We start from the raw sequence: 24784 nt of genomic DNA on the forward strand, positions 1-24784 counted from the left end.
CCCGAGGTATACGATATATGATATCTTTATTGTCATTGTCCCATACAGAACAATGAAACTGCAAAACTGCATAAAACATTCAAACCCCCCTAAAAACTCTGAAACCCCATTTTAAAATACACTATACTACAGTATAAAAACCACTGTACCACTGTATTTAAAAGGGAACGATAAAAGCTCAGAGGTACACACTGCCAGAATACGGAGGGTCTGTTTATTATGTGGAGGAACATAAGGAAGGTGAAATAACCATAGTGCAGGCATTCTTTAGAACAGGGGTGGGGAAACTGTGTTGTTGGACTCCAAGTCCCATCATGCCTCAGCACCAACCATGCTGGCCGGGGCTGATGGGAATTGGAGTCCAGCAGCACCTCGAGGGCTACAGATTCGCCATCCCTGCTTCAGAGCAACCACATATTCTGTTGTCTTTGTGTCGCCTTTGGGGGAACGCTCTGATTTGCTTGGTTGGTGGGGGGGTGGGGGAAGAGTCTCTGAGATGCGGCCCTCCCCATTCAAATGGAGACTTCTCTCTTTTTCTGGATTCCAGCACCGCCCTGGTGCTCCTCCTCTATTTCACCTCCGTGTTTCTCAGAGTCCAAGGGCAGGTTCATCCCCACAATGTGACACTGAGGCAGCATCTCCTCCAGCAGGATCCGAACCAGTTCTTTGTGGCGGACGGAGGGCAGGTCGGAGACATCCAAGAACCTGAGATTCCTGAAAGGACAAGAGTGGGAGGGTTCATAAAGCAAATTTTTACCAATACAGAGGGCTTTCGGCAAAATTGTAGTGATGTATGGAAGTGAGAGCTGGACCATAAAGGCGGCTGGTCGCCAAAGAATTGATGCTTTTGAATTATGGTGCTGGAGGAGACTCTTGAGCAGGCATCCCCAACCTTCGGCCCTCCAGATGTTTTGGACTACAATTCCCATCACCCCTGACCACTGGTCCTGTTAGCTAGGGCTCATGGGAGTTGTAGGCCAAAACATCTGGAGGGCCGCAGGTTGGGAATGCCTGCTCTTGAGAGTCTCATAGCCTGCAAGAAGATAAAACCTATCCATTCTTAAGGAAATCAGCCCTGAAGAACAGATCCTGAGGCTTTGGCCACCTCATGAGAAGACTCCCTGGAAAAGACCCTGATGTTGGGAAAGATGGAGGGCACAAGGAGAAGGGGACAACAGAGGACGAGATGGTAGGACGGTGTTCTTGAAGCTACCAACATGAGTTAGACCAAACTGTGGGAGGCAGTGGAAGACAGGAGTGCCTGGTGTGCTCTCGTCCATGGGGTCACGGAGAGTCAGACATGACTAAATGACTCAACAACAACAACACTCGACGGTAGATTAAACACCCAAAGCCTTAATGGATTAATCAGGGGGGGTTTTAATGAGGGCTCTGGTGTGTGGCCAATTAATCAGCTGCAGCAATCAGTTAACCGCATCTTGGTTGAGTAAAACAGTGCCCCCAATTAGCTGAGCCAAATACTAATATAGCCTTTATGAAAACTCATCTTACCCCTTATGCAAGACGGCAAACGTAATCTTAGAACAGAAAGGCAAGGCCTCCTCTAAGCCGTGACACACACACATCATGTCTCATTTCAAAATACGGGTGCAGAAGCGTGTTCACGGTTATGAACCATGATTGAATGCTTTGTTTCCTGGTTCACTGTAGGCTAGGTAGACGGGTAATATCGGGGATAAACCCTTTTATGACACTGAATCCTTGAATATACTTCAGTGTGATTTCAACAAACTTATTTGCTTATTTTTTTTTATTGCCATTGTGTTTTTATTTGGGTTGGAAGCCACTTCAGGACTTTCTGCAGTGAGAAGAGAAATATAAATTTCGTAAACAGAAGCCTAAACTAGGGACTTGCACCCAGGGACTGAATACAGAATCCCTTGAGATGCTTCCTGGGTCGTGACAGGTCTTCTACCAGTGTTGCTCCATCGCTCTTCCTCAGGTGATGTTCATTAGCTGGGCATGTTTAGCCTGGAGAAGAGGAGGTTAAGGGGTGATATGATAGCCATGTTCAAATATATAAAAGGATGTCACACAGAGGAGGGAGAAAGGTTGTTTTCTGCTGCTCCAGAGAAGCGGACACGGAGCAATGGATCCAAACTACAAGAAAGAAGATTCCACCTAAACATTAGGAAGAACTTCCTGACAGTAAGAGCTGTTCGACAGTGGAATTTGCTGCCAAGGAGTGTGGTGGAGTCTCCTTCTTTGGAGGTCTTTAAGCAGAGGCTTGACAACCATATGTCAGGAGTGCTCTGATGGTGTTTCCTGCTTGGCAGGGGGTTGGACTCGATGGCCCTTGTGGTCTCTTCCAACTCTATGATTCTATGATTCTATGATTCTATGATTAGCTGAAATAGGTCCTACGAGTGCCTCTCATGTGGCTGGATGGACAAGGGTGTTGCAGAAATGTCTATTTTGTGAAAGGCTGGAATGTAGCCCTGTTGTGCAAAGGTGAAAGCCCCATCTGTTGCCCTGCCAACTTTTTGCCTCTGTCCCCACCCATAAGGGGGGACGCGGGTGGCGCTGTGGTCTAAACCACAGAGCCTAGGGCTTGCCAATCGGAAGGTTGGCGGTTCAAATCCCCACGATGGGGTGAGCTCCCGTTGCTCGGTCCCTGCTCCTGCCAACCTAGCAGTTCGAAAGCACGTCAAAGTGCAAGTAGATAAATAGGTACTGCTCTGGCAGGAAGGTAAACGGCGTTTCCGTGCGCTGCGCTAGTTTGCCAGAAGCGGCTTAGTCATGCTGGCCACATGACCCGGAAGCTGTACGCCGGCTCCCTCGACCAATAAAGCGAGATGAGCGCAGCAACCCCAGAGTCGGCCACGACTGGACCTAATGGTCAGGGGTCCCTTTACCTTTACCACTCATAAGGACATGTGTCCACTGGGCTGAAGAAGAACTGCCCACTCCCCTTTTTAAAAAAATACTAGAGGCAAATTTAACCAATCAACCCAAGGTTTCTTCAGCTAGTCCTGCTTTTAATCTGCGGGGCTTCAGGTTAATTTACATGATCCACCCCCATGCATTTTTTTTTTAGCCTGCTTTGTATTTACTCTGATTATATTTTTTAAAAATACGTTTTTTGTATTTTCTACGGTATTACTTGTTTGGTCCTTGTAATTCGCTTTGGGACTTAGGAGCAACGCACAAATTCAACAAACCAGATCGGCTAGCTTTCTGGCGTATTACTAAAACAGAGAATTATGAAGGTTGCGAAGGTACAGTGCCTCTGAATGTGGAGGTTCCATTTAGCTGCGATGGCTAACAGCCCTCGGCAGGTTGGCTGCTCTATAAACGTTGCTTAATCCTTTTAAAAATAAATGAAATACCCAAGCTGGTGGAATTTTAGTGGCGGGGAATTCCATAAGCTAATGACAGGTTGTGGGGAGAAACGTTTCCTTTTCTCGGTACTGAAGTTCCTGCCATTCAGCATCACGGGGCAGTCCTGAATAGCCGGCCCGAAACAACCGAAAGGGGAAATCACCTTTGGAAAACTGGCGACACCGTGGGTGGCAGAGAGCCTAAAGGAACAGCTCATCTGCAACGGCCACACCCTGTCCTGACTCAGGGTTGCAAATCAAGGAAGATGCTCCATGACCTGAACCTCTTCCAGATTGTCTTGATTCCCTAGTTGTCTCTGCCTGACTCACAGCAGCTTTAATAATAAATAATAATAATAATAATAATAATAATAATAATAATAATAATATTTTTTTTATATCCCGCCCGCCCCAACCGAAGCCAGGCTCAGAGCAGCCAACAACAATAAAAGCAACACAGTTCACATAAAATCACAATCAATCATTTGAAATGAATTCTAAAACCAATTCATTCTAAAATCAATTCAAAATCAAATTAATGGCAACCATTGGGCTAGAGTTCTGTGAGGATTACCGAAGGAGGGGGTCAGGCTGTGCCTTGGCCAAAGGCCTGGTGGAACAGCTCTGTCTTGCAGGCCCTGCGGAAAGATGTCAAGTCCCGCAGGGCCCTAGTCTCTTGTGACAGAGCGTTCCACCAGATCGGGGCCATGGCCAAAAAAGCCCTGGCTCTGGTTGAGGCCAGCCTAACCTCCCTGTGGCCCGGGACCTCCAAGGTGTTTTTGTTTGAAGACCGTAAGGTCCTCCATGGGACATACCAGGAGAGGTGATCCCGTAGGTACGAGAGTCCTAGGCTGTAGAGGCCTTTAAAGGTTAAAACTTTTAAAGTGCTTCCCTCGCCTTTCGGTCCACATAGTTTAGATCAGGGACAGGCAAACCTTCCAAACGCTTCTGGACTACAACTCCCATCATCCTTTGCAACTCTTGGGAACCGTAGTCCAACAACTCCTGGAAGGCTACTCGTTCTCCATCTGTAAGAAGAGCCTGCAGGATCAGGCCAGGGGGCACATCTAGTCCAGCCTCCCGTTCTCACAAGGGCCAACCAGGGCCTCCGGTGGGAAACCACCCAGCAGTATTCGAACACAGGACCCCTCTTTCCCTCCTGTGGTTTCCGGTAACTGGTATTCAGCAAACATTGCTGCCTCCATCCTTCAGATCAAGGGCAAAAGGTGACTTGAGCAGCTAAAGGCAGGAGCATATTTAGACAACTAGGATCCCAAGTGTTCCTTGCAAGCTTTCAGCGCCAAACATGCTTCCACAAACTCAGGTAAAGGTAAAGGGACCCCTGACCATTAGGTCCAGTCGTGGCCGACTCTGGGGTTGCGGCGCTCATCTCGCTTTATTGGCCGAGGGAGCCGCCATACAGCTCATGTGGCCAGCATGACTAAGCCACTTCTGGCGAACCAGAGCAGCACACGGAAACGCCGTTTACCTTCCTGCCAGAGTGGTACCTATTTATCTACTTGCATTTTGATGTGCTTTCGAACTGCTAGGTTGGCAGGAGCTGGGACTGAGCAACGGGAGCTCACCCCGTCGCGGGGATTGGAACCGCCGACCTTCTGATCAGCAAGTCCTAGGCTCTGTGGTTTAACCCACAGCGCCAACTGCATCCCTAGTGCCACCCACGCCCCTAGCTAAAACTGGTACACATGAAAAACAAGTGTGTGTGTGTGTGTGTGTGTGTGTGTGTTTCATGTGTACCAGTTTTAATCCATTACTCTGTGGAAGCAGGATTTAAGAACACTGAACGAATATATTACAACAATGGAAGGATGTATATTTAATAGAAATTTTGAATAGTATTATTCCATAGTATTAAGTACACAAAGGGACGCGGGTGGCGCTGTGGGTAAAACCTCAGTGCCTAGGACTTGCCGAATGCATGGTCGGCGGTTCGAATCCCCGCGGCGGGGTGAGCTCCCGTCTTTCGGTCCCAGCTCCTGCCCACCTAGCAGTTCAAAAGCACCCCTAAGTGCAAGTAGATAAATAGGGACCGCTTTATAGCGGGAAGGTAAACGGCGTTTCCGTGTGCTGCGCTGGTGCTGGCTCGCCAGAGCAGCTTCGTCACGCTGGCCATGTGACCCGGAAGTGTCTCCAGACAGCGCTGGCCCCCGGCCTCTTAAGTGAGATGGACGCACAACCCTAGAGTCGGACACGACTGGCCCATGTGGGCAGGGGTACCTATTAAGTACACATAGAATGTAAATGTGACAAATGCGTAAATGTAAAGAAAATATAAAGAAACCAGAAGGAGGAGGGAGGGAAGTACAAACTTGTTTAGAGTTAAAGTATTAAGGTTAAAAAGAATAAGGTATGTATTATGTATTATGTATTATGATGGTGAAATTTGTAAAATCTGTAAAACCAATAAAGATCATTTAAACAAAAAAAAAGAGGTCAGGATCCTGGACTAGATGGGTCCCTGGCCAGATCCTGCAGGCTCTTCTTACAGATGGAGAACACAAAGGGAGAAGCAAACTACAATTTCAGCTGCTTGCGTCACATCAGACCAGAGGAGGGGAACTTCTGGCCAACAGGCCAAATTCATCCCACCAGGCTGTTTTCCTCAAAAGGTGCCCACTTCTCCCACAGCTGTCATCATATGTAGGCACTCCACTTCTCCCTGTACTGTCATAACTTGTGGCTTGTTTCTCTCGACACCCAGATTTGTTAGTGGCGTAGAACTTCTGCTTTGTGGGGGAAACAAACCGTAAGTATGGACTGGGCATTATGACAAACCAGACCATGGCTTGTTTCCCAGCAGTAACAGGAGTGTGTGCTTGTGTGAGTGTGAGAGAGAGAGGGTGTGTGTTTGTGTGAAGTGCTTGCAGGTCAATTTTGCGAGCAGTGCACTAGCACATCAAGCCATCATTTATTTTAACCAAGGATTCTTGAGATTATTGTGAGCCAGGCCATTGCCTGCCGGAGCACTTAGTCAACAACCTGCTCTTTCTCGCTCCGGGCACGGCAAATGAGGTGATGGCAAGGCTTTCAAGTTTCACAGCTGTCTCTCTGGCAGGTTAGCACAGAGCTGCCATTGCCAACCAGGTGGCCCCCACTCTGCACTACAACTCCCATCAGCCCTAGCCGTAGACTGGCACAGAGGAAGTCTGCAAATCCACTGGGTCTGAATTTTTGGGAAAGTGGTTTTGAGGGCTGCTGTGAAGGCCTCTGGCACTTTACAAATTTTGCCAGTACAAGCCCCTCTGTCACGGGCCAGGGGTCAGCTTCTCCTGTTGAACTGCAGCCTGCACGTAGGGGTGCAAATATCCAGAGTGTGGGGGTCAGGTGGGATTGCTATGAGGAATTATGAAAAATGAAGGAGGCCATTGTGTTCGTGATGAAAGCATTGCGTTGACTGGGTTTGATTCATTGACAATGGTTTCTGATCGAATCCCACAAGAATCTCCACCTCTGCCATTTGCTTTCTCTACACCTGACAGGCACGTATAAGCATTCTAAAACACAGGCCAGTTGTTCATCAGGCATCCTGGGTCATAAAGATAGAAGGTAGCTTTGATGTAGTTTAATCTTTAGCTAGATCTTAAGGGCCAGGAAGAGAGTTCACAAGGAGATAGTAAATACTCCTGTTTACGACCTCCGGGGTTTTGCTGAATGCATTCCTCCTTTTATTCCTATTTTATTTACTCTGAACTACATATGCATGCTCAAGTAAGAAATAGTTTCTTTGCAGTTAAAATAATTTCTTCTGATCTGACTTTGTCCCACCTGGGGGTTTTGAAATGCACAGAGGAAATCTGATTGGTTCTTACAAACACTGTGTAAAAAGTTCTTTTGTGAATAAAACGACCTGGGCCGAGGGGTGGAGAGGAATTATTACACGCACTCCTCCCAGAGTCTTGTTGGTCAAGCCTCGTGTGTATTTTATTAATCAGAGTCCAATCCTTCCTTGCCTTGGGAACGCTACACCTGAAGGAGGAGAATGCATTGTGACTCCACCTGCAGCTGATCAGCCTTCGAGGACATGGAAGAGAAGGCGCTGATGAGAACCAGCTGGCTTCAGCCTTCTTAAACACAGCTCTCAGCAGCAGTCAGGTGCTGGAAGCAATGCCTGTAGTTCCTGGCCCTACCTTTCATTTGACCCTTGGGCTCTGTGATCGTCTGCATTCCCTGACCTCTGGAGTGGACCTCTGACTTTGTATCTGGATTCTGCTCTTAGGCAAGAGTTCCCTGGAGACTCCTAGCCCCTGCTTGCTAGGCACCGCGACTCGGACCCCCTTTGACTGACTGGTACTCACTCGAGCTGGTGGAGGCAGGCCAGCCCCCTCTCCGTGACCTGCGGGCACCCAGCCAGCGAAAGCTCCTGCAGGGTGTCTGCAAAGTTGTGAAGGCGACTCAGACTCCAGTCGTCGATGTAGGGGCACCTGCTGAGGTCCAGCTGCTTCAGGTTTCTTTGGTTGACTGCGGGAGGGAGGGCGGGAAGGAAAAGCAAGTTTGTAAACTGGCTGCGGCCAATCTGCATCTAGCCCAACCCCCATACAATGCCTGCCGGCATGTAACATGGTCCAAACAGGTGTGTGCTCAGTCTAAAAAGAGATACTGTATTTTTGCTCTATAAGACTCACTTTTTCCCTCCTAAAAAGTAAGAGCAAATGCAGGCTATCCCAGAAGCCAGAACAGCAAGAGGGATTGCTGCTTTCACTGCACAGCGATCCCTCTTGCTGTTCTGGCTTCTGAGATTCAGAATTTTTTTTCTTCTTGTTTTCCTCCTCCAAAAACTAGGTGCGTCTTGTGGCCTGGTGCGTCTTATAGAGCGAAAAATACGGTACCTATCAGAACTCTGCAACCCTATTATGATGATGTATTTATTTATACCCTGCCTTTTTCTCTGACAGGGACTTAAAAGTAAAAACATAGCAGCTCTGTAGCACCTAACAAATTTATTGTGGAGGGGCGGTGAGGGGGAGGGAAGAAGTGTTGCCCAGAGCCCAGTTCTATCAGATGCATGATAGATATTTGATGATACATTGTCGTTTCCTTTCCTACGCCACCCCTCCACCCATATAATAATTTATAACAATAATAATTTATTATTTATACCCCGCCCATCTGGCTGGGCTTCCCCATCCACTCTGGGCGGCTTCCAACAAAATATTAAAATACAGTAATGCATCAAACATTAAAAGCTTCCCTAAACAGGGCTGCCTTCAGATGCCTTCTAAAAGTCTGGTAGTTGTTCTCTTTGACATCTGGTGGGAGGGCGTTCCACAGGGCGGGTGCCACTACCGAGAAGGCCCTCTGCCTGGTTCCCTGTAACTTGGCTTCTCGCAGGGAGGGAAACGCCAGAAGGCCCTCGCCGCTGGACCTCAGTGTCCATATGATTGTGTATGACCAGAAAAAATTCACTGGCTACTGCAGGTCAGTTCTGTGTCCAGGGCAGCTGTCTACCAGCTCCATCTAGTATGCCGACTTGAGACCCTGCCTGCCTGCGCACTGTCTTGCCAAAGCGGTACATGCTCTGGTTATCTCCCACTTGGGACTACTCGCGATGTGCTCTACGTGGGGCTGCCTTTGAAGGTGACTCAGAAACCACAACTAATCCAGGATGTGGCTGCCAGACTGGTGACTGGGAGCGGCCGCCGGGACCATATAACACCAGTCCTACTGGATCTTCACTGGCTCCCAGGATGTTTCCGAGCACAATTCAAAGTGTTTGTGCTGACTTTTAAAGCCCTAAATGACTTCAACCTGAAGGAGCATCTCCATCCCCATCGTCCAGCCCTCACACAGAGATCCAGCTCTGAGTGGTGGTTCCCTCACTGCAAGATGTGAAGCTGCATCTGTAGTGGCACCCGCCTTGTGGAACGCCCTCCCGTCAGATGTCAAGGAGATAAAGAACTACAAAACTTCAGGGAATGTTTTTTAACATTTGATGCTTTATTATGTTTCTGTGAAACCATTGACCCCCTGCTGGTGAGGCTTGCTGACCTCCCGGTAAAGCAAAAACTCGATCTTCTCCTGTTAGGCAAAGACCACAAGACGACCCGGATTGTCACCAGATTCTGCGCACAGAAGATCATCCCCCGATTCAATCTGGTTTGTTAAGAAAATTCCCAAACCCAGATCCACGGGTGACTTTGGGTCATTTCTCTAAGATAGTCTATTTTAAAGTTTTTATGTGTTTATATGCCTATCGCACTTTTAAACTTAAAATCCATTGTTGTATATTGTTTTAAATGTTTCGTTTTGCTATTGGGATTGTAGTTTGTGTTTTCTCAAGCTGGTTTCTGACCATAATAAATTTCATGTTTCATGTATGTTTCTATGTGTTGGAAGCCGCCCAGAGTAGCTGGGGAAACTCAGCCAGTTGGACAGGGTATTAATAATAAAATTATTACTAGTATTATTAAATTTTCCTGTTAGTCAGCAACTATCATACAAACCTATGTTGCAACTGCACTTAGAATACCGTGTGTGGTTCTGATCAATCTCGCCTGAAAAACTCGCCCTGCTTGTGCCCTGCTAAGGGGTTGGGCTGGTGCAAACGGGACGAAGAATGCCAGCGTACAGCTCTAATTGTGTCATTCCAAAAAGGAGATTGCAGAGTTGCAAAAGGTTCAGAAAAGCGCAACCGGGAACGATCAAGGAGGATGGAACAATTTCCCTGGGAGGAAAGTTTGCAGCGCCAGGGGCTTCTCAGTTTGGAGAAACAGCGAGGCGACACAACAGAAGTTTATAAAACTACACATGGCCTGGAAGAACGTGTGAGGGGAAAAGTTTGGCTCCGTCTCTCTGCCGCACTAGAACTAGAACTTGTGGCTGAATTTTTGAAGATTCAGGACAGCAGCGCTTTTCCAGAGCTCACTAAGAAGAGGGACTGATTGTTCAACCACTCTGTGAAGGGAATGGGATCTCCTTGCAACTCTCAGCACCCTTAAAACTACAGCTCCCAGAATTCTCTGGGGGGGAACCATGGCTGCTTAAAGTGGCGTAAGAGTACATTTAATGTATTGTGCAGATGGGGACCAGGAGAAAGTGCTAAGATCAGTAAAGGGAAGGGGTGTCCTTGGAGAGAGGGACAGAGGAGGCCCAGATTCCTTATCTTCTGTGGTGACCCCTTTAGCTACTTTTTTTAAAAAGAAGGCTACGAAGGTGTGGGGGATTTAACTAAAATTGGGGAATTCGGGTGGGGGGAGGCTTGCAGATTTCATTAACAGCCCCCTGTCTCCTCCCCCTATTATTTAACAACTGCTTGAAACCGCTGTGGGGGTAGGAGGACGGATACATTTCAACCCAGAGCCTTCAGCTGCCTATTCCTGCAGCGAAGACAACACAGGTCCCTCCACCTGAAAGCCCTCTGGACACTCAAAAGCACAACGTCTTATTACCCAGGTTATCCAGGCCGTCATAGTTGATGATGGAGCCGCTGAGGTTGGCTCCTTCCAAGCAAGTGTCTTTGTCTTGTAGGAAAACCAAGCCGCCCTTCTGGTCCTCCCATTCCGTTTTGCCCCGGAGCCTGAAACAAAAATGATGCTGCTTTGTTGATTTGACACAACCCGTTCTTGTAGGTGGTTCTCTCACGGGGCAGCTTCAGCAAAAGGCAGGAAGCAGATGGCGTGTGTGCGCGAGGGGTGTAAAATTGGCAGGATTATTCAGATAATCCTACGGTATTTCCTGGTATGCCTCTCCTGGTATGTCCCATGGAGGACCTTATGGTCTCCAAACAAAAACATCTTGGAGGTCCCGGGCCACAGGGAGGATAGGCTGGCCTCAACCAGAGCCAGGGCTTTTTCGGCCGTGGCCCCGATCTGGTGGAACGCTCTGTCACAAGAGACTAGGGCCCTGCAGGACTTGACATCTTTCCACAGGGCCTGCAAGACAGAGCTGTTCCACCAGGCCTTTGGCCAAGGCGCAGTCTGACCCCCTCCTTCGGTATTCCTCATAGAACTCTAGCCCAATGGTTGCCATTGATTTGACTCTGAATTGATTTTAGAATTGAATTGATTTTAGAATGTATTTCAATTAATTGATTGTGATTTTATGTAAATTGTGCTATTTTTACTGTTGTTAGCCTCTCTGAGCCCGGCTTCAGCTGGGGAGGGCAGGACATAAATAACTTATCATCATCATCATCATCATCATCATCATTTCAGAATCTGGCTTTTTCTCTCTACAGAATTTGGGTGCTGGCGTTTTTTGTAAGACTGTTCTTAGGTTCGGACACTTAACAGGTTCTAGCTTAACAGGTTCTAATTTTGAGAGAAGCTCAGAGAATGATGGCAAGGGAAAAGGGCCTTTCCTGGTCCCCATTATGGCATGTTCTACCCAGTGATTTCCACCTCGCTCCTTGGCAGGTAAAGGTAGAGGGACCCCTGACCGTTAGGTCCAGTTGCGGACAACTCTGGGGTTGCAGCGCTCATCTCGCTTTAGTGGCCGAGGGAGCAGGCGTACAGCTTCCGGGTCATGTGGCCAGCATGACTAAGCCGCTTCTGGCGAACCAGAGCAGTGCACAGAAATGCTGTTTTCCTTCCCGCCAGAGAGGTACCTATTTATCTACTTGCACTTTGACGTGCTTTTGAACTGCTAGGTTGGCAGGAGCAGGGACCGAGCAACGGGAGCTCACCCCATTGTGGGGATTCGAACCGCCAAACTTCTGATCGGTAAGCCCCAGGCTCTGTGGTTTAGACCACAGCACCACCCGCTCTACCTAGGCATACTCTACCCAGTGATTTCCACCTGGCTCCTTGGCAGGTAGCACCAGGTAAAAACTTAACCTTTTCTCATAGGTCTTTGACTGCCTTAGGCAATATAGTTAGCTGTGCTGCCAAGTTTTTCTGCTACTGATATGGAGGCTTCCTTTGTGCATTTTTTTAATTGCATGTGTTTTTATGCAAATATGCTTCTACTGCAACATATTTTTACTAGTTAATATCCAACTGAAGCCAGAACTCTTTCTTTTAGGGCTAACTGAAATACAGTTAGAAAAGGATTATGGACAATTACTCCAATATATGATTACTGCGATGAAACTACTACACGCCAAAAGATGGAAAGACCCACTATAGAAGAATGACTGATAAAATTATTGGACTTGGCTGAGATGGCTAAGCTAACATGTTTAATTAGAGGAAAAATCACTACTAATGTTTGTTAAGGATAGAAAATTTCTTAGGGACTTTCTGTCTGAAAGAGAAAACGAACTTGTAATATCTGGATTTTAAGATTGAAAAATAATTCTGGTTTATAGAAGAGAGAATGGTTGGATCTTAAAAAATAAAAATCATATGTAGCTGCAGAGAGTCAGAACTCCTTTTTTCTACTCTATCTTTCATTAGTGTTTTCTCTCTCTTCCTTTTCTCTTGCTTTCTCTTCTTTAGGTTTCTCCTTTTCTTTTTTATCTCTGTTTTATCTCAGCATATTATATTAAAATATACTTTACAATGGGTATGTATTTCTGTATATCTCTGAATAAGTATGAATAAAAAGAATTGATTCATTGATAAATTTATTGAACAACAACAAAGGGCAACGTATTTTTACCTATGCTTTGAAATACATTGTATGTATTTTTGTATAACAAGAAGCTCAGCAAACAATAGCTATGTTTGTTTAAAAGCCTTTTCTCTCTCCTTTCCTGAGGGGTTTTAGAGGTGGTTTTAAATGCATGAGTGACTGGGATCAACAAAATGGCTCCCACAGAAAACTGGCAGAACAAGCCGCCCTCCCAGTTTTATTCTAGCTGCCTTGGGCTATAAAACTGGAAAGAACATCAAAGAAAACTCCAAGAGGGAATCTATAGAGGCCCTCAGAGGATCAAGAGTCTCTGAGAAGATCCTCAGGTAACTCCCACAATGCAGTGCTTTGGCCGGGGCACGTTTGACGTACCTAATGCTTCCCTTCAAAGCCAGGACAAAGACGGCAGCTGCGATATTTTCCCCGAAATGGTTCTTCGCCTGGATGTTGTATCTGAGGGTCAAGTTGGGACATGTTAGTCATTCAAATCACTTGGAACCGGCTCTTTGTTGTTCACCCGATCCCACATTAAAGAAGGGCATTAAAACAAAACAAACAAACGTGGTCTAAAGCTACGCTGAGGCGGTAGGAAGCTCACTTTATGACGCTCATTTTTCAATCACACTTTCCTTTCCAACTTTGTCTCCATCTTCCTCTGCACTGAGCTCTCCAAGGGCAGCACTGAGACGTAAGCAAGGTTGGAAATTCTGATACACAGTGGTACCTCAGGTTACAGACGCTTCAGGTTACAGACTCCGCTAACCCAGAAATAGTGCTTCAGGTTAAGAACTTTACTTCAGGATGAGAACAGAAATTGTGCTCCGGCGGTGCGGCAGCAGCAGGAGGCCCCGTTAGCTAAAGTAGTGCTTCAGGTTAAGAACAGTTTCAGGTTAAGTACGGACCTCCGGAACAAATTAAGTACTTAACCCAAGGTACCACTGTACAGTCATACCTCTTGTTACGTTTGCTTCAGGTTGCGTGTTTTCAGGTTGCGTCCTGCGGCAACCTGGAAGTACCAGAAAGGGTTACTTCCAGGTTTCGCCGCTTGCGCATGCGCAGACGTGCAAAATGATGTCACGCGCATGCACAGAAGCGGTGAATCGCGACCTGTGCATGCGCAGACGCGGGTTGCGTTCTGCTCATGTTGCGAACGGGGCTCCGGAACAGATCCCATTCGCAACCAGACGTACCGCTGTATAAGCTAGGGGCCGAATGGCTCCTTAAACCAGGGTTACAGTTACCAAAACAGAATGCCTGGTTCCCATTCTGGGGTCGAGAGTCGCATTTTTTCAATACAGTACGACTTTTTGGTTCCTGAAATCCATTCTGATTGTGCAGCTGAAACATCACGGATAGAATTCTACAGGAAGCGTTGCTAGTGTGAGAAAACAGTCCAGATCCATGGTTCCCCAGGCAGGCTGTCAGACTACAACTCCCATCATCCCTTCCCTTTGGCCATGTCAGCTGGGGCTGGTGGGAGCTGGGAGCCCAGCAATGCCTAGCGGGTCACCTCTGGACTAGAAACTGTTGGAGGAACTGGACATGGAGGAAGGGGTTAATTTCCTTCATGAGCAAAACCACCCCATGTAGGAGGTAAGGCAACATGTGCAAGGTCAGCGAAGCCAGTTGCTATATAGGCGGCACTGAGCCATTGCCATAAGTAATTAAGGCATATCAGCTCATTAGTCAGTCAGCGAGTCTGTCTGTGAGCTGGAGTCTGTGACGCCTTAATTGCTGGAGCAACAGAAATACTTTGTGCTTGTATATACAGTATCTACAATTTGCGCGGAGGTTGTGTTCCAAGGCAACGTGTGTGTTGGTGTGATGTGCTTCACCCTGCCGCCTTCTGGGGCCGAAAATAGTGCATGCATCTGTGGTCACACATGTACCTTAATAATAATAATAATAATAATAATAATAATAATAATAATAATAATAATAAATTTTATTTATACCCCGCCCTCCCCAGCCAAGGCCGGGCTCAGGGCAGCTAACAACTAATAATAAAAACAAATTGATTGAAATACAACTTAAAAACAAGGTTAAATACAACATTAAAACATCAAAATACAGCCTTATCACAGAAGGAGAAAGGAAAAAAAAAAAAGATGGGGAATCAAATTGATTCCAAGCCAAAGGCCAGGCGGAACAACTCTGTCTTACAGGCCCTGCAGAAGGAAATCAGATCCTGCAGGGCCCTGGTCTCATGAGACAGAGCGTTCCACCAGGCCAGGGCCAGTGTTGAAAAGGCCCTGGCTCTAGTTGAGGCTAATCTAACTTCCTTAGGGTCTGGGACCTTTAGGGTGTTGCTATTTATGGACCTTAAGGTCCTCCATGGGGCATACCGGGAGAGGCCTTACGCCTTGAATGTGTGTAGGTGGGGAATTGCCTGTATCTGTATCTGCAAAGCCTACAAACTGTACATATACATCAGCATCCGGAACTGTATTACTGAAGCCTTATCTTCTGCAGCTGTAAAATGTCTTGGACCTTAAGCTGCCTCTGTGTGGTGACTGGAACTGGGGACAACTTCTGCCACGTGGGTCTCTCACCTCAGATTCCCAACAGAAACGTTCCTGAAAAACACGAGGCAGGGGCATATACCTGTTTTTCCTTTGTGCGTTCCATAGCCTTAGCCTCTTGCCAAAGTCTACAATGGTTTCGATGTCATAGAAGCGGTCGCAGAGGTACTGGAGAAACTTGCTTTTCACGGGACCTGGAGTGGGGAAAGTTGATTTGCTCCTATACCGGAGGCTGGTGTAGCATAATGAGACGAAACCTCTGCTGTGCTGGAACTGGAGAAAGAACAAACCAGGGGTAGGGGTGGGGGGCGGGGAGAGAGCGTTATTTGGAAAGGAAGACACATTTTGTCGAAATATTGCAGTTTCCTTGTGTCATTCCTTTTTGCATCTCCAACGGGAGGTTGGAAATGTAACATGACCATTTCCCACATTAACACAATAAATCCTTTTTAGGCCACCATTCTTCCGCTTTTCCAGGTCCAGCAGCTTGTTAACTCGTTCTGCAATATAACTCTCCCGCATAATTTTTGGCATTTATATATTCTGCTCTCTATATGCTGGTGGGCTCCAACTCCCATCTAGGACTGGGTGATATGTGGTTTTGAACATCGCAATATATCAGCAGCTAAACCTTGCGATATACTGATATACCACAAAGTCTGAAATAAGGTTTTTCCCGCATTGTGATTTTTGCATAGCACATAAACACACCCACACGCATCATGATTCACGATATATCACCAGGTCAAAAATTGTGAAACTGATATCACAATATGGACTTCAAACCTGTTTGGTATGATCTATCACCCAGACCTACTGACATCATCCCTGGCCATTGCTCACGTTGGCTGGGGCTGATGGAAGCTGGAGTTTAACAACATTCTCTTCCCTACTTTTTAAACCATGTACAGTGGAACCTTGGTTCTCAAACTTAATCCATTCCGGAAGTTCGTTTGATTCCCAAAACCGAAAACCAAGGCGTGGCTTCTGATTGGCTGCAGGAGCTTCCTGCACTCTAGCGGAAGCCGCGGCAGATGTTCAGCTTCCAAAAAATGTTCAAAAACAGGATCACTTACTTCCGGGTTTTCGGCATTCAGGAGCCGGTTTGTTCGTCAGCCAAGCCATTCCCACTGTACCTGGGAAAAGCAGCTACTGGGAAAGCCATAGCAGTGCCCAGTCCATCTGGTGGCTGTCAAAGCTGGAGGGAGAGGCAGTAAGCCCCGCTCCATCAGAAAGACTAGGACCAGATGACACCTGGTCTCAAAGGAAGGATGCCATCAGCAGTGTGGGTGCCGCCTGGTCATATTTTAAAGGGACCCCACTTGACCTCTGAATTTGCTCGTTCTCCTCTTTGCTGTCACATCCCTCCCACTTTTTGCATCATAACATCAGCCTGGCTGGATCAGACCAAAGCAAGCCCCTCTCATCATAGCTGTCAACTTGCAGATTTGAAAATAAGGGACCGGCAGCCTCGAAAATGAGGGATCAGCAGCCAAAATAAGGGATTTTAGTCAACCAGCTGAAATACGAAGTTAAAAGGGAACAGATAATTTTGGAGAGCAGCGCCAGTTTTTAGCCCTTCATTTCCAGAGGTTGCTGCTCAAGACACCAGCTGATGAAACACTGCAATTAAAGAACTACAAGCAGCAACCACTTTTTGCGTAAAACGAAGTCCAAGCTACGAAGATGCTGGTGCAGTTCTGGATTTTTCTCTTGTGCTCCATCTGCAGCTCTCAATTCCATCAGGCGGGGCGGGAGGAAGGGGGGCGGTGGAAATAGCGCCCAAAGTAAACCCGCAGATCAGACCATCTATGCTAGTCTACCACTACAAATCTATGGGAGAAGCGCTTGCGGTCCTTCCTCCGCTTTCCCCCTCTATGGTTAGCCCTTGGAACACCTGCCCGCGTCTCCGCCTCCGCCTCCTCTCTCTGAACTGCTTTCTCCATGGCTGCCCTCGCTCTCCTCTCAAGGCTCCTCAGCAATTCATAGGCAACGCCAGGCTGCCCATCTCATTCGGGTACTTCGGCGGCACAGCCACAGTACGGCCGAGCAGGAGCGGCAGTGACGGGCAGAGGGGAGGCCCCAGGTAGAGACGCTCAGTTCGGCGGCCGCGAGGAGGATGGCAGCGGAAGGGCCAGAGGGGCTCCCGGGGGCCGAGGCTGGTGAGAGGAGGCCGGAGGGGGGCAGGCCGGGCAGCCAAGCAACACAGTTGGAGCCTCCCTCCTCCCTGGCCGGCAGGGAGGGAGGGAGAGGAGCTGCTTCCTTTGAAACCCGGGAAATTTAAGGGACATCCATCAATAAGGGACAGCAGCGGGACACGGCGCTGGGATAAGGGAGTTTCCCGCCAAATAAGGGACGGTTGACTGCTATGCCCTCTCATCCAGCAGCTCGACTTCCCACGGTTGTCAACTCGATGCCCCCAGAACATGGAAGCAATAACCCCCACGCTGTTTGTGAGCTCCCTACAGCCATCTGATTGGTCCCTATGAAACCCTGCCTCCTACGCCCCAAACCGGATGGAATTGGAAGAAACCATTTTGGTTGCAGGGGAGGAGGTGGGGGGGGGAGTAGGGTATTTTGTTGTTGTTGTTGTTGATTAGGTTTATATACTGCCCTTCATGATAAGATCTCAGGGTGGTTCACCGAATGAATAACAGGTAAAAACAAGCAAATTACTAAAACAAACAAACGGAAACCCAGCGAAACAATAACACTCCCCTTCCCACAGACACATTTAAAAAGTTGTAGAATATTAATCAGCCAAAGATTATCTATATGTTTATACGCATTAATAATAGTCCGCCCTTTCCCCTTCTTCGTTCCAACAGTTTTTTGGGTACTGATTTATTTTAACAAGGGGGCTGGTGCCGTGCCCTTTTTTTGGTAACCATTTGTATGGTTTTAATAGATTTTATAGATTACATATATGTATTTACTCTTACTTCTATCAATGTTCAACTGTTTTTAATGAGTGGATTTTTCCCCTTATGTTTTAGTGGTTCTTATTTTTATATGTAAGGTGCCTTGAGTCCCATCAGGGGGTAAAGGCAGGGTATGTATGTCTAAATAAATAAATATCTTGGTCGGATCCAGCAGGGCTCTTGTGTTGGTCTCCAGTCTATTTAGATCTGCTGCCCCCCCCCCTTATCCTTTCTTTGCCTCCTTCTACACCCACCCACAGAAACACGCCACAATTCCCATTTTATATGCACAAGCAACAGTTGGTCCTCCTGGTGAGCCCATATTGTTTCACCATATTGATTCAGATCTGGAGCTCTTACATCCAGATCTGTCAAACTAGGGTTGCTAAACCGGCCAGACTAAAAAAAGAAAAAGAACTTTGTGGCAAGTGAACATCCCCATCTGCTAATGTCTGCAGACAACACACTGCTCATAAGAGACAAAACCCAGGAAGGAATTTGCAATCCCATCCGCAATCCAAGGTGCCAAACAGATGCATTAAGGGCTCAGCTGCTTTCAAGCAGAGAAACAGGAAAGGAAATGTTAAAGAGGGAAACCAACAGACCACATTTCTTCCCAGCCCGTCTAGCTGACAACCAAATCAATCACAAGCCAGGGAAAAGAAAAGTCCTGTTTACAAGTTGCCCTCTGGCACCGCAGCAAGGCTGGCTGCATCTGCTTCAAAAAATCTCAGACTAGTTAAGCAATTAGGATGTTGCCTTATGAATCACGGGAGGGAAATTGCACAGCAGCAGTTTCAGAGTTACCTCTCACACTTTCTTCCCATGCAGCCATAAGAACAAAAGAGAAACCCAACTGGATCGGAACGTGTAGTCCATCTAGGTCAGGCATCCCCAACTTTCGGCCCTCCAGATGTTTTGACTACAGTTCCCATCATCCCTGACCACTGGTCCTGTTAGCAAGGGATCATGGGAGTTGTAGGCCAAAACATCTGGAGGGCTGCAGGTAGGGGGTGCCTGATCTAGGTTAATGTTCTATTTTTAATAGCAAGCAACCAGATTCATCTGGATATTTGCAGAGGTGAGACCTCTGCTGAGGTGCTCTCCCTGCTGCCACGTTGCACAGTGAGCAAGGGAAGTCTCCTGTTCACATCTCCCCTCATGAACAATCCGCTATAGCCCTCTTCAGACATTTCGGGCAAACTCAAAAGATAGGGAGTGGGCAGGAACGTGCGCACAAACCTTACAACCAACCACGCACCTAAGTTTTGTTTTGGCTCCGCTTCTGTTGGCGCTTACTACCTGAGTTTGCCATTAGAGGCAGCAATATTTTGATTTAACCAATTAATTACACATAGAGGATTAGCAACACAAGCTTAACATTGTCAACTCAGATGCAAGCTCCATTAAATTCTACCGGGCTTAAAGGTAAAGGTAAAGGGACCCCTGACCATTAGGTCCAGTCGTGGCTGACTCTGGGGTTGCGGCGCTCATCTCGCTTTATTGGCCGAGGGAGCGGGCGTACAGCTTCCGGGTCATGTGGCCAGCATGACTAAGACGCTTCTGGCAAACCAGAGCAGCGCACGGAAACGCCGTTTACCTTCCCGCTGGAGCGGTACCTATTTATCTACTTGCACTTTGACGTGCTTTCGAACTGCTACGATGGCAGGAGCAGGGACCGAGCAACGGGAGCTCACCCTGTCGCGGGGATTCGAACCGCCGACCTTCTGATCGGCAAGTCCCAGGCTCTGTGGTTTAACCCACAGCACCACCCTCAGCTAAATGGGATTAGGCTGCAATCCTAACCGCGCTTTCCTGGGAGCAAGCCCCACTAAATTCAGCAGGGTTTACACTGGAGTAGACATGACCAGGACTGAGCTGTAAACCCTTTTAAATAGTGCACAACCCTGGGTAAGGTCAGAAATCCAGCAGGTGACTGGTTTCCTGGCAAGGAGACAACACTGAAGGCAAAAACTCCTTCTACACATTTTCTGTCTGCCATGCAGTTGCTAACAGCACAAAAGCCCTGCCAGGCAAAACAGCAGCCCAACATTATAAAATTACATATTACGAATGCTGTACAGAATAGAATAGTCAGAACACAGAAGCAGCATCTTTTGTTGATGTATAGCACCACCAGCTGGTCGTACAGCAAACACTGTTTTTGGAATCCACATTGCAGTGGTACCTCGGGTTAAGAACTTAATTCGTTCCAGAGATCTGTTCTTAACCTGAAACTGTTCTTAACCTGAGGTACCACTTTAGCTAATGGGGTCTCCCACTGCCGCCGCATTATTTTTGTTCTCATCCTGAAGCAAAGTTCTTAACCCGAGGTACTATTTCTGCGTTAGCAGAGTCTGTAACCTGAAGCGTCTGTAACCTGAAGTATCTGTAACCCAAGGTACCACTGTAATGAAAACAAGTGCAAACCCAGGGAGCTGTAGGTGTTTCGGTTTAGCCAAAACAAAATAAAGACTAGACACTTATGAACTGATTCTATAACTCAGAAACCAATACACGTTTCTCTATTATATGAGCAACTGACCCCATGAATCACTGTACAAAAGGAGAGAGGAAGGGAAAGAGCAGCATCAGCTAAGGAACCCTTTCTGCTGGGATGGGAGAATGTGCTGCTGACATCTTCCTAGCAAGGCTCCTGTGCTTTTAGCAGTAGCAGGTGTCAGGCAAAAATGCAACAGGTGAAACTATCCCCAGCAGAGAGATGCAGTAATGGGGCAAGTTTCCAGCTACTAAATTATCTCTTTTGTCACAGCTGTTAAAGCGCAGCAGCTCTGGTATAATAGGAAGTTGGCAACCATGGTAACCAAAGTAGCTATGAGCACTCATCATCTTCCCCCAGGAGATGCAAGGAGTGTTGCCGGTTCCCAGTTTTTTAAGTCTTGCTGCTGATAAAGTCCTCCAAATGGAACCGTTGCTTGCGGAGAAATTCAACAGTAGGAATAAGCGCCCCTTGCTTAATTTCTATCTGCCAAGTTGCTGCTAACGGCGCGGGCGAAAAGCCCGTAGAAAAGGTGACAACCGTGCAGAGCAGAGATTAATTTGGGGAGGAAAACATCAATTTCCCCAGCAGCCACATGGAAAGCAGCAACAACAGCACATTCTCTTCTCCATGCCGGCCGTGTGAAAGTAAACACTTCCTCGCTTCCGACTCCCCACCCCCGGTCCTTCCAGCTCCGCTGCTAACATGGCCAAGACAAGATTGCCAAGGGGAAAAAACCATGCACCTCCACCAGGTCACTTACCAACATGGGCGCAGCCATCTTGGACAAGTCATGTGACATTCGGTAAGGGCACTTGAAGGAGGGCGGAAACGCCGTCTAGGATCCTGTTCCAATGCTACTGAGCATGCGCCGTAGATTCTAGGCATGCTCAAAGGCGGCAAATGAAGTCGCCTGTCGATTTCTTGCCCTTACCTGGAATTGGAGATGTATTTACTCTATGTGTTCTCAAGACGGAGGAGACGAGCTCCTTTTAAGGAAAGAGGGCAAGACTGTTCAAATCGATGTGGTGCTATCAGATAAAATTCATTTGACCAGGTGTTGAAATATGTAAAGGCTTCTTCCCTGGTTGACAACAAGACAGGGTTTTACTGGCTTAGCCAGGATTTCATTCTTTTGACCAGGTGCCACGACAGGAAGATTGAAACCAGGCTAGAAATTCATATGTTGTTTTCGACATTGATTCATCTAATTTCTGCAAGATCGTGGTGATTTAAATAAAGAATGAGGTTTTGGAAATGTCTACAAATGTCCAAAGGGATTGTCATTAACAACGATTGTTTTAAAAGTGCCTCTTTGAAGCACTCTGCATGTGGTCAGAGGCAGTTCTGTGGGTGGGTGCAAGTTGGTGTAATAAAAGGAAGGCATTCAGCACATGCTCACAAGCAAAACCTGCATTGAGTTTATGGTTCCTCCAGGTCAGAGTGAGAAATACTATTACCATCCCCACCGTTTCCTCTATCTATCTATCATTAAATTTTTTGTTTTACAGTTTAGAATAATCATTTAAAAATCCTTAAAATATCAATGGAGAGACGTGGGTGGCGCTGTGGTCTAAACCACTGAGCCTAGAGCTTGCCAATCAGAAGGTTGGCGGTTCGAATCCCCACTACGCGGTGAGCTGCCATTGCTCGGTCCCTGCTTCTGCCCACCTAGCAGTTCGAAAGCATGTCAAAGTGCAAGTAGATAAATAGGTACCGCTCCGGTAGGAAGGTAAACGGCACATTTCCATGCTCTGCTCTGGTTCGCCAGAAGGGGCTTAGTCATGCTGGCCACATGACCCGGAAGCTGTCTGCGGACAAACACTGGCTCCCTTAGCCTATAGAGCGAGATGAGCGTGCAACTCCAGAGTCGTCCGCGACTGGACCTAATGGTCAGGGGTACCTTTACCTTTACTAAAGTATCAATGGCTTCCCTTCTTTTCTTTCCATAGTTCATTTTGCACATCATAAATCCCTGCATATTTTACAAAAACTAAACCATTCAGTATTCTGTTATTCCATCCATCAAAACTTATTTACACTGTTGAATTTATCTTAATGCTGCCAACGTTTTCAAGTGTACACAATTTCCCACCGTATATTCAATAAACATTTTCCAATCTTCTCTAAACATATGTTCTTGTTTGTTTATTCTATATGTACCATCCCCACCATTTCCTTGCCCAGCTACTGTCTTAAGAATAACTTTTCCTTAATACTTCCTTGGGCTCCACAGGAGAGGCCTGCGGGGTCAAATGTAAAGCATCCATCATTCTGCTTTCAAAAGCAGTAGGCAGATAACTCTGGGAAGCTTGCAAGTAGGTTGTACAGAGAGAAGACCACCTGCCCTTAAGTGTCATTTTCCAGCTTCTCTTCTCAGAGACAGCAGACCACATCTGCAGGTCAGATTCAGAGCACTGTGACGGCTTCTCTGAAAGAATCATGGGAACTGTAGTTTTTTATGGGTGCTGAGTTGTTAGGAGACTCTACTTCCCCCCTCAAAGAGCTACAATTATCAGTCACTTATGAATCAATCCCTCTCTACAGGGAGCTCTGGGAATTGTAGCTCTCCTAACAAATCTCAGCACCCATAGCAAACGACAGTTCCCAGGTTTTCCTGGAGGGGAGCCATGGTTGTTTAAAGTAATATGTTAACTGCTCTAAATGTATGGTGTGATCTGGCCTGTTTACCTGTATAAGTAATACTAATCTTAACAAATCTTTCAGATGCTCATACTTACGGTAAATACCTGCAACAGAGAGGTGCAAGAGGTTTCTGCAGACTTAAGGGAACCCGCGGAGGTTCGCAGAATTTTTATATATATATAAAAATCAAGGGGAGGGGAAGAGATCATTATTTCAGCCACTCTTACTGTGGGCACAGTCATGCCATACATTTAAAGCACTGTGACGTAATTTCAAAGAGTCGTGGCTTCCCTCAAAAAATCCTGGGAGTTTGCTGTAGTTTGTTAAGGGTGCTGAGAGTTCTTAGGAGAGCTACAGAGCTCCCTTATTCCGGCTTCTAGAGTGGTTTAACAACCAACCCCTTGAAATATACTCAGAGTCGCAAAGTGATTTCATGCTCTTTATTCAGCTCGTAGTGGTGAGGAGGAATGAATGAATGTCCCCTCAAAGCATCTGCTTTATATACATTATTTACACAATGGGCTGCACATGATTGGCTAATTCCGGAATTCTACTGTAAGCCAATCAGGTTGTGGATTCGCTTCTATCTGGAGCATGATTGGGTGGTTCCTGCCAACCAATCATACTGCTGCATTGTTCTAGGACCAATCAGACTGCTGCATTCTGAATCCTATTGTTCTAGGACCAATCAGACTGCTGCATTCTGAATCCTATTGTTCTAGGACCAATCAGACTGCTGCAGTTTGAATCCTATTCAACTCAGTACATAACAATAGTGCTTTAATTGTGTGCTGTGAATGTGGGTGTTTTGGTGGGGTCAAAAAAGATCAGGTAAGGAGAGAATGGGAGCACTCCATCATGCAATGACTAACAGACGACTCACGCCCTCTGAGTCTACCTTGACCTTAAAAGCAAACATCTCTATCTAGCCCTCTGGCATCATCACATCCTGTGGCAGGGAATTGCTTTCAGTTAATTATGTGTGATGATGTGTTACTTCCTTCTCCTGTCTGTCTGTGTGTGTACAGTATCTGTGTGTTCTGGATTGTGAGGGCGTGTCCTGCGCTCTCACCGCCTAGTGCCCTGACAGGACTTTCTGTTCCTTGTGGGGCAGAAAGAGAAAACAAGGGCGTATGAATAGGCTCCGTCACCAGCTGCACCCCGGACTTTGCACTGACAGCCCAGCTGGCCACTTGCAGAGCTGGACCTGTTTCTTCCAAGCCTCTCTTCTCTCTTTTTCGGGTGGCATTTCTGGTGTCAGCGACTGCTGTGGATTACAAGGAGATAAAGAGCTTCAAAGATCCCCCAAACCACTTAAGAAAG

At 47.0% G+C, this 24784-nt stretch overlaps 1 protein-coding gene across 1 annotated transcript; it reads right to left on the bottom strand.

Moving 5' to 3' along the window:
• Positions 1-195: 195 nt before the first annotated feature.
• Positions 196-24728, bottom strand: DMAC2 (distal membrane arm assembly component 2). Its single transcript, XM_083627933.1, has 7 exons — positions 24187-24728; positions 21579-23909; positions 15477-15667; positions 13245-13325; positions 10748-10875; positions 7658-7820; positions 196-714 (listed from the first exon to the last, which is right to left on the bottom strand). Exons 2-7 carry the CDS (start codon positions 21615-21617, stop codon positions 513-515), a joined length of 804 nt encoding a protein of 267 aa, XP_083484059.1. The 5' UTR covers positions 21618-23909; positions 24187-24728; the 3' UTR covers positions 196-512.
• Positions 24729-24784: the final 56 nt, after the last annotated feature.

This window comes from Podarcis filfolensis (assembly GCF_964270895.1).
Source record: "Podarcis filfolensis genome assembly, chromosome: 8".
Lineage (NCBI taxonomy): Eukaryota > Metazoa > Chordata > Lepidosauria > Squamata > Lacertidae > Podarcis > Podarcis filfolensis.